Genomic DNA, 10,199 nt, shown 5'->3' with positions numbered 1-10,199 from the left:
CCAGGATATACAATGGAGAAAAGACAGTCTCTTCAATAAGTGGTCCTGGGAAAACTGGACAGCTACATGTAAAAGAATGAAATTAGAACACTCCCTAACACCATACACAAAAAGAAACTCAAAATGTATTAGAGACCTAAATGTAAGACCGGACACTATAAAACTCTTCGAGAAAAACATAGGCAGAACACTCTTTGACATAAATCACAGCAAGATCTTTTTTGACCCACCTCCTAGAGTAATGGAAATAAAAACAAAAATAAACAAATGGGACCGAATGAAACGTAAAAGCTTTTGCACAGCAAAGGAAACTATAAACAAGATGAAAAGACAAACCTCACAATGGGAGAAAATATTTGCAAATGAGTCAACAGACAAAGGATTAATCTCCAAAATATATAAACAGCTCATGCAGCTCAATGTTAAAAACACAAACAACCCAATCAAAAAATGGGCAGAAGATCTAAATAGACATCTCTCCAAAGAAGACATACAGGTGGCAAAGAGGCACATGAAAAGCTGCTCAACATCACTCATTATTAGAGAAATGCAAATCAAGACTACATGAGGTATCACCTCACACAGGTTAGAATGGGCATCATCAGAAAATCTATAAACAACAAATGCTGGAGAGGGTGTGGAGAAAAGGGAACCCTCTTGAACTGTTTGTGGGAATGTAAATTGATATAGCCACTATGGATAACAGTATGGAGGTTCCTTAAAAAACTAAAACTAGAATTACCATATGATCCAGCAATCCTACTACAGGGCATAACCCAGAGAAAACCATAATTCAAAAAGACACATGCACCCCAATGTTCATTGCAGCACTATTTACAATAACCAGGGTATGGAAGCAACCTAATTTCCCATTGACAGACGAATGGATAAAGAAGAAGTGGTCCATATATACAATGGAATATTACTCAGCCATAAAAAGGAACGAAATTGGGTGATTTATAGAGATGTGGATGGACCTAGAGACTGTCATACAGAGTGAAGTAAGTCAGAAAGAGAAAAACAAATATCATATATTAAACACACATATGTGGAATCTAGAAAAATGGTACAGATGAACCGGTTTGCAAGGCAGAAATAAAGACACAGATGTAGAGAACAAACGAATGGACAACAAGGGGGGGAAAGTGGGGGGGGAGTGGTGGGATTAAAAAATAAAGAAAAGTACTGGAGACAGAGATTTGTATGCCATGTTAATCAATTTGAACTTTATCCTGAAAAACATGGGAAATCATTGAAAAAGTTTAAGCAGGTGGGTGACTTGATCAGCAAAATGTTTCTCAAACTTCACTCATTATAACACCTTCATGATTTTTGCCTTATCTTCATATCACCTGTAGTTAATTTACTTAATGTTGTTCAAACTAACCTTTTATTCTTTTACAAACATATGTCAAGAGGAAACTCATTACCACCATTGCTTGCCATAATAAATATTCAAAATAAATATATAACTATTAAAGTAGAACAATGTTCATTTATGTACCCACTTTAAATCATCTCATGCACCACTATGTAAATCTACCACAGTTTTGTGCCAGAGTCTTAAGATCTGTTTGTTTGTTTTAATATATTTTGGCCACACCACCCGTGGCTTGCGGGATCTCTGTTCCTGACCAAGGATTGAACCCATGACAGCGCAGAATCTTAACCACTAGGCCACCAGGGAACTCCTGCCGGATTCTTAATGACCGGGTCTTAGATGTCACCTGGAATCTCCTGTTAGAGAACCACTTGTAAGTGTGAAGAAATTCGGACACAGGCCGAGGGCATAAATTTTGTCTATGCTCTGTAACGCCTAAAACCAGTCCTTATGAAATTTTAATGTGCATACGAATCACCTCGGGACCTTGTAAAACTCAGATTTTGATCCATTATGTAATCTGAAGATTCTGCATTTCTAACAAACCCCTAAATGACATTAATGTTGGTTTCCCAACCACGCAACGTTGCAAGGTACGAGATTATACTTCCCTGAAGGGGAGGGACCGTGCCTTAATCTTTAGTATAGTGTCTGGCACAGGCAACTTATTAGCTAACACTCGTTGAAGACAGCATGGAATTTTCTTCCCACAAAAGCTGTCACGTGACTCTCCATATGCAGGCTTCAGATCAGAAGTCTCTCACACACACACCACTACTATTCAAAACATTTTAATTTTTCTAAGACAAAACTATATTTCAGTTTTTATTTTCTACGTAATCTCAGCCTAGAATATAAACTCCATCAGACCAGAGACCTTAGTCGTAAGCATTTCCTAAGTTTCGGTCTCACCTATGTGTGTCCCAAGCCTGGTCTGCGAGTTAGAGCGGCGAATTCATTGGACAAGGGCTCCGTTCCTATGGAGCTAATGAGCTAGTGAGGACCTCACCAAGCAAGAGGCGATCATACCCGGCTTCAAGGCCTATGTCTCTGTAGAAGGTCAGATATGGAATAGTCTACAGCCGCCAGCTTCCACAGTGCAGGAAGTCCTGAAGTTCAGAAGACTGGAGCCCAGAGGCCGCGGATGGGATCCGGCGAACCGGGGCTCTTTCATTGGACAGCCCGGATCGGAAGAATCCAAAGTGGAGGGGGGGGGTTGCGATGGGCTGTCGCAGACGTAGTCAGAAGAGGATTAAAAAGCGGATATCCTGGCCAGGAAGAGAACTCAAAAAGCGGTAACTTAAATCATCTAAATTATCTTCTGAAAACTGCGTTACGAAATTATGCGTCTCCCTATCCTGCGTCTTGGAGGAGTTGGACTGTTCCAACATCCTCCAAGGAGCAGTAGAGTGCGGTCGGTCGTATAGAGAGTCCCCTCACGTAGGAGGCGTGGGAAAGAGTGCCGCGGGGCAGTCTGGGCCGCTCCCGCCGTCCGCCGCCATCTTGCTTTACTCTAAGGCGGCTGTGACCGCGGCTCAGAGCAATCTTGAGCCATGAGGCTAATAGCCAGAGCTGGGTCCCTCTCGGTGAGTACAGCTGGCGGGCTTGGGGCAGGGTGGGGGAGCAGATTGTCAGCAAGGTCATACGGACTGGAGGTGCCTGGTTTGGGCTCCCGGGGCCTTGGGTTTTGTTCTGCCCTTCAGGTGAATCCTGCCGGCCAAGTGGGCTGCAGGCTGGGTGGATTGGGCGTTGGAAGGCCAGCTCGTGGTTTGAACAGAGAAGACTTAATGCTGGAAAACCTGAAGAGAGGGGGAGGGCTTAAGAGCGGAGGTGAAGCGACTCGGGTGGAGACACCTTTGAAGGTCACTGCTGCACTTGGTGTGCAGAAGGAGACCGCGAGATCTGGGCCGCAGGAGGCCGGCGTAGACCTAGTCCCCCATCCCTAACCTATCAACTGCAGCCTCTTCTTGGCGTATCACGGAGCATCAGCTTCCCAAACGGTTAAGTGGGCTTATGAGTAAAATCATAAAGAAGAAATGAGTTAATTCCTTTATAGCTTTTTTCACTGTGCCTGGAACTTGATTGTTACTGTGGTGTCCTGGCTGTATAAAGTGTGCTTTTCTTGATCTCTTGTTAGAGTTTATCCAGGAGGGTTTCTTGGCGTGCCCTCTAGAGCTTCTTAAGACTCCTTCAAGCCCGAGTGAAACACAGCTGTCGCTTGGGGAAAACTCCTTTAGGGTCAGTGTTATATCAGTGTGAACCGGTGGTTGTCAAGGGGGGAGAGTCTCAGTCTCTGAGATTTAAAGTTAAGCGAAGGGCTTACCTGGTGGCGCAGTGGTTGGGAGTCCGCTTGCCGATGCAGGGAACGCGGGTTCGTGCCCCGGTCCGGGAGGATCCCACATGCCGCGGAGAGGCTGGGCCCTTGAGCCATGGCCGCTGACCCTGCGCGTCCGGAGCCTGTGCTCCGCAGCGGGAGAGGCCACAACAGTGAGAGGCCCGCGTACGGCAAAAAAAAAAAAAAAAAAAGTTCAGCGAGGCCAATTTTGCCCCCCAGGGGACAGTTGGCAATGTATCTAGAGACATTTTTGGTTGTAACAGCCTGGGGGGAAGTGCTACTGCTGAACATCCTACGGTGCACAAAGCCACCCACAATAAAGAATTTTCCAGCCCAAAGTGTCAAGAGTACCTGGGTTACTGAGTAACCTAGTAACCTTCTAGAAGGAGGTGCAGAAGACCAGGGAATGGAGTTTCCCTGTGCTTAATGTTTAAATAGATAAAATATGAATTATAGAAATAGCTGTAATTTAGACTGTAATTCTCTTACCCTTCTTAGCACACCTAGACTAACCAGTGATTAATAACCCTTAGAGAGAAGCCCGGTTAGACTGGCAAAAGGCCCCAAAAGCTCTTCCTCCATTGCATCCATCCCCACCTTCCAGTAGAAAAAAGAGCTCAAAGATAACAGAGTTGAAGAGGACCAATGTAAACAAATTGGAATAAGCTTGAAAGCAATTGTTTCTACTTGTAACACTTATTTTACATAAGAATAAATTTATACATCTTTTGTTATTGAAACAAAATAGTAGTTGTATGGACAATTACTAGGATAATATTTTGCAACAGATTTGAATGGGACAAATTATAGGAAGTACCTAACCAACAAAGTATCACTGTTCAGGCACATTTGAGAGGAGAGCACCTAAATGTACCTTAGCAATAGAACTATGGATTATTTGAACTGCTGTGCCCACAGCAGTTTTTTTACTTTCTGGAAAATCAAAAGCTAGAATCAATAGTAGGGTTAACTATACTACACCCAGGAAATGAAATTGATGATGATAAAGCAAAGCTAATTGGAATTTATAATTTGAAAGCACTAACAGCAAATGAAAACTAGGAACCAGCTTATCGATAGTGTAGCACTGATGCTGAATGCACAATAAAAAACCGTCCTGGACAACACGGAGTAGAGCCATTGCAGCCTCTGAGGGGGGTCCTTGGGAAACTCTAGCAGCATGTTCATTTGATCCTGGGAGTACCAAGGATTAACTCTCAACATCTCCACTAGTAACCTTAAGATCCTTAGACATAATCAGAATGAATTATGTGGCATTATATATCATTTGCCAAAAAAAAACTGAATAAAGTTATGCATTTTGGATCCATTATCTGACATTTAAGAGGACCCCTTTACCTTTCCAGTGGCTGCGTATTATATATACTGAGAATCTACTATGGATGAAGCTATTGTTAATCTCAGGGTATATTAGTCAAAGAAGATAAAACCTTTGGTTGTGTAGTCTTAATGTAGCACAGAAGAGAGTGAAGATACTATGGGAAATATCGGGGGCTGGAGGAAGTTTTCTTTGATATACTTTGTCTTTTTTAAAGATTACTAAACTGATTAAGGAAATGAAGTCATATTGGAAAATAGACTAAAAAGATGAGACTCTTTGGGCAGATAAGGGAAACAATAATGCTGAAATCTATAAAAGGGTATGAATGTGGCTATTCCACACTTTTTCAAAAAATTCCAAAGCATTAGAGCTAGAAAGGACCACTTGAAGTTTTAATAAGGTAGTTAAAAGGTAAAAGAAAATACAGTAATTCTTTACATAGTACAAAATGAACATGTTCAACTCAGTATTCCTTCAGGCTCTACAAGTCACAAATAACTAGAGATTTAAGAGTGGCATGGGTAAACTGGTGGGTAGTAATTTCATAGTAAAGTTAATCAGCTAAATCCCCCCATGGAGTTCTTTTACCACTGAACACCCTCTATTGCTTGGGCCCACTTGGATACAATGACCTATTCTTTTGAGAAATGTGGTAACCTGTCTTTTTTGTGTTTAGAGATTTTATTCCCTCAAAGTTGCTCCCAAAGCTAAAGCCACAACTGCCCCTGCAGGAGTGCCTCCACATCCTCAGGACCTTGAGGTTAGTCCCACTGAGTTGCTCACTGGACACATACGTGCCTTACTGTCCTTGGTAATATAAAGACATTAATCACATCCCTATTTTATTTTAAATACAGTTTACCAAATTACCAAATGGTTTAGTGATTGCTTCTCTCGAAAACTATGCTCCTGCATCAAGAATTGGTTTGTTCATTAAAGCAGGCAGCAGATATGAGGACTCCAACAATTTAGGAACCTCTCATTTGCTTCGTCTTGCATCCAGTTTGGTAAGCATCTTTACTACCTCAATATGTTTAGAAATCTGTGGCACCTTGGTCCTACAGAAAAGAAAAACTAAAAGCAACATCCGTATATTAGTTTCCTGGAGCTGCCGTAACAAATGACTGCAAACAGGGTGGCTTAAACAACAAGAATTTATCCTCTCACAGTTCTAGAGGCTAGAAGTCAAAGTCAAGGTGTCAGTAGAGCCGTGCTCCCTCTAAAGGCTCTAGGAAGAATCTTGCCTTGTCTCTCCTAGCTTCTGGTGGTTGCTTGCAATCCTTGGCATTCCTTGACTTGCAGCTGCATCATTCCAATATCTGCCCCTGTTCTCACATGGCCCCCTCTGTGTCTCTGTGTCCAAATATCCCTCTTATTGAATTTTTCCAGTCATATTAGATTTAGGGCCCACTCTAATCCAGCATGACCTCATTTTAAATATTTATATCTGCAAAGGCTATTTCCAAATAAGGTCACATTTGCGGGTTCTGGGTGGACATGAATTTGGGGGACACTTCCAACCCAGTACAGTCCCCTAATACATCATGAAAAACCACAGGATATTTACCATAGAGAAGCATTAAATTAGTGTCCATCCGAATGTTAGTGCTAGAGCATAAGAAATCAGTAAAAAACAAAATTTTTAATTTTAAAAAAGAAGTGCCAGAAACGGAAAGAAAATTACTCTTTCTCATACGCAAATCTCTTTCAGAATAAATGGATGAATCCAGTAAGCTTTATTTGATAATGGAATTTTTGCCTAAATGTACTTTGTATAAAAATCTATACTTGTGCTTTTTGGTCAACTTTGTTTTATAATTCTTAAACTAAAAAGGATTCGCTATTTGGTTAGCATTCCTTTTGAATTTAATGACAATTAGACTTTAGATTTTGACATAAAGTGATGTTTGGCAAGCTTAGCATTAAAAAACTACTAAAAACAATTGTTTTTTCATTTCTAAGACTACAAAAGGAGCTTCATCTTTCAAGATAACCCGTGGAATTGAAGCAGTTGGTGGAGAATTAAGGTTTGTTAAAAATAAGTAATCGGAAATAGTGAAAACACCAGAAGGTAATCAATTGTAAAGGAACTTTTCTCTGTTATCAAGGTGGTTAACAATTTCTTAAGGCACAAGAAGAAAAAGACTGATGAATTTGACTGCATAAAATGTAAAATATCTTTATGCCTTAAAGTAAAAATTTAAGTAACTAGGAATAGATATTTGCAACATATGTAACATGGAGAGGATTATTTGGAAAAATAAAGAACTACAAATTAGGAAAAAACAACCAAAGAGTAAATGGACAGACATAGGAGAGGAACAGGCTGTTCCCAGAAGAGGAAGCCAGAAACAATGATATTTACTTATAATCAACAGTGTGATACCATTTTATACTGCTGGTGGGAGAATAAATTGATACATCTACATAGGAAAGAATCAAGGACTATCTATTAATGTTGAAAATGAGCATATTCTACAACCTAACAGTTTTTAATCCACATGCACAAAGGGATTCTTTATCGTTATTGAGACTGGAAACAATCTAAATGCCTATCTTTAAAGACATGCATAACTGAAGTATGATATAGTAATATGCTGGGACTACTACACAGCAGTTAAGAATGAACTCAATCTGTTTCAACATAGCAGGCTTTAAAACAAAATGTTTTGTGGAAAAACAAGTTTCAAGATTTTTTTAAGGTATGAGGTTTTTAACAAAATAATATGTAATGCCTATGATTATGTTTGTCTCTAGAGTGGGAGAAAGTGTGAGGGTTAGCCTGGGAATGGTACAAAGAGACCTTCAACTTTAAAGTTGCCCTTTTTTTTTAAGTAGTGGTAAAATATACTTAACGTAAAATTTACCATCTTCTGTTGTATAAGTTCTATGGCAATAAGTGTCATTAAGCAACCATCACCACCACCCATGTCCAGAATGTTTTCATCTTCCCCAAATGAAACTCTGTAGCTATTAAACACTAACTCCCCATCCCCCTCTTCCCCTGGCCCCAGGCAACCACCATTCTGTGTTCTCTTTATATGATTTTGACTACTCTAGGTACCTCGTATCAGTGGAATCATACAGTGTTTGTTGTCCTTTCATGACTGACTGACTTCACTTAGCAAAATGTCTTCAAGGTTTATCCATGTGTAACATGTCAGGATTTTCTTCTTTTTTTTTAAGGTTGAAATATTTGCAGTTTTCTTAAGATTTTTAAAAATATTTTTTAAATTTAGTTGAGTGTATTTTTGTTATACTATTATTTATACTTTATGTACTTCAAAATAATTTTTTCCAAAAGAATTGGTTGACTTAACAAAGATATAAGGGAAAGCTTGTTCTTCTGATTTAGATAATTCACTGTAATTTATTTTTGACTCAGTGTGATTTCAACAAGGGAAAACATGGCTTATACTGTGGAATGCCTGCGGGATGATGTGTAAGTACCTTTGTGTGTTTAGAACATCTGCTTTTAAAGAAATACTAAGTTGCTCAGTTGTCTTTTTTTTAATGTGGCATTATGACCTCTGATGTTGGTTTCAGATTATTATTCACAAACTGCCTAAAGTTTAATAATGAGAGCAATACAGTTATGTAGAATGGATGTTGGTTTTAAATTTTTGACTGGTAACCCTTATCTTCATGTCTTCTGTAGTGATATTCTAATGGAGTTCCTGCTCAATGTCACCGCAGCACCAGAATTTCATCGCTGGGAGGTAGCTGCCCTTCAGTCTCAGCTAAGGATTGACAAAGCTGTGGCTTTTCAGAATCCACAGGCTCGTAAGTACACTTTTAGATTATATTCCGTTGTTTCTAAGATACTGGGTTTTTGAGAAGATCAATTTGTAGAAGAATAAAATTGCTATCGAAATTCTTTTTCTCCTTGGGTTTGAAAATACCCTCTCCAAAAATTTGTCCACTTTTTAAAACATATTGTTCATTTCTAAACATTTGTATTGTTATTTTTCATCTTTGATAGCAAGTAAATTGACTATAGAATCCTAGCCTTTTGCCTGTGTCGCCCCCCTCCCCCCATCTCCCCACCCATCCACCCTACTGCCCACCCCACCCCACCCCTGGTGTTTTTTCAGTGGTTGTTTTGCTTACACTAAATCTGGCAGCAGTTTATTGTTGCTGCTGCTATTATTGTTTAGCCAACTCACTTTTATTGTGTCTTTCCAAAGTAATCAACTTAATTTAAAAAAAAAAAAACTTTTTTATATTCATATTTGTGTTTATATAACGTTTAGTTATCTAATCTTGACAAGCACATCTGGCAAAACAAATCTTTAAAAAAAAGCACCACTGATTCTCAGAAGTCATAGCGCTTCTGGTAGGAGCGGAAGTGTGCAGGTAGACCACTGAGGTGTAAGCAGGTGACCAGCTGCAGGGGCTTAGAATGGGATGGACTTCTCAGATGCAGGCCTGTCAAGAGAGGGTCTCCTGTCAAGTGTCTGGAATATAATGAGTGCTTGGTTCCTGTTAGCTCATATTATTTCACGGAGATAACTTTGTTACTCCACACCTCTACCAAAGAAATAGATAGAATGGTAAAATTGTACAAAAGATGATTTCAGTGTCCAGAGTAGCTTTCTTCCCCACTGGTAGCAGTGAGGCTCCAGCCCTTATCCTTTCTGCCTGGACAGTTATTGTAGTCTCCTGGCTTGTGTCTCTGCCCCCAGGTGTACATCTTCCACCAATGGCAATGTACATTTTACATTGCCATTACAGTGATCCTTCTGACATGAAAATCCAGTGAAAATCCTTTAAAGGCAAGCTCTTTAACTTAGCATATATGGTAACTCTAATGATCTGTCCCCTGCCTCCCTCCCTTGTTTCTTGCTCTCCTAGCTGCAATTCCCCTTTGAATCAGACTGTTGTCATACTTTATGCTTTTGTCTGTGTCCTCTGCCTCAAATGCTGTTCCCAGATCATTCACCTGGGAAACACCTACTCATTCTGTAAGACTCATCCCAGATTTTACTTTTATTACTCCTTTCCAATTCCCACTGCCCTTCCCTAGTGCCCCCGCTGCACTTTTGATATACTACTAACATCACACCCGTAATACTTTATTTTACAGTTTTTCCCCCTCAACATTTTGAGGGCACACATGTGTCTTACTGCTCTCTGTGTTT

At 40.0% G+C, this 10,199-nt stretch overlaps 1 protein-coding gene across 1 annotated transcript in view; it reads left to right on the top strand.

Annotated features, from left to right (window-relative positions):
* The first annotated feature begins 2,808 nt into the window (after positions 1 to 2,808).
* The window catches only part of UQCRC2 (ubiquinol-cytochrome c reductase core protein 2), a 31,501-nt gene continuing 24,110 nt past the window's right edge, over positions 2,809 to 10,199 (top strand). The window contains exons 1-6 of the mRNA XM_067706430.1: positions 2,809 to 2,967; positions 5,735 to 5,818; positions 5,916 to 6,065; positions 7,021 to 7,085; positions 8,444 to 8,500; positions 8,717 to 8,841. Of these exons, the coding sequence (XP_067562531.1) occupies positions 2,935 to 2,967; positions 5,735 to 5,818; positions 5,916 to 6,065; positions 7,021 to 7,085; positions 8,444 to 8,500; positions 8,717 to 8,841 (514 nt within the window). The 5' untranslated portion in view covers positions 2,809 to 2,934. The remainder of the gene's footprint in view (positions 2,968 to 5,734; positions 5,819 to 5,915; positions 6,066 to 7,020; positions 7,086 to 8,443; positions 8,501 to 8,716; positions 8,842 to 10,199) is intronic.

This window comes from Pseudorca crassidens, chromosome 15, assembly GCF_039906515.1.
Source record: "Pseudorca crassidens isolate mPseCra1 chromosome 15, mPseCra1.hap1, whole genome shotgun sequence".
Lineage (NCBI taxonomy): Eukaryota > Metazoa > Chordata > Mammalia > Artiodactyla > Delphinidae > Pseudorca > Pseudorca crassidens.
Note: the sequence above shows the minus strand (reverse complement) of the source record. Positions and strands in the feature narration are given on the sequence as shown.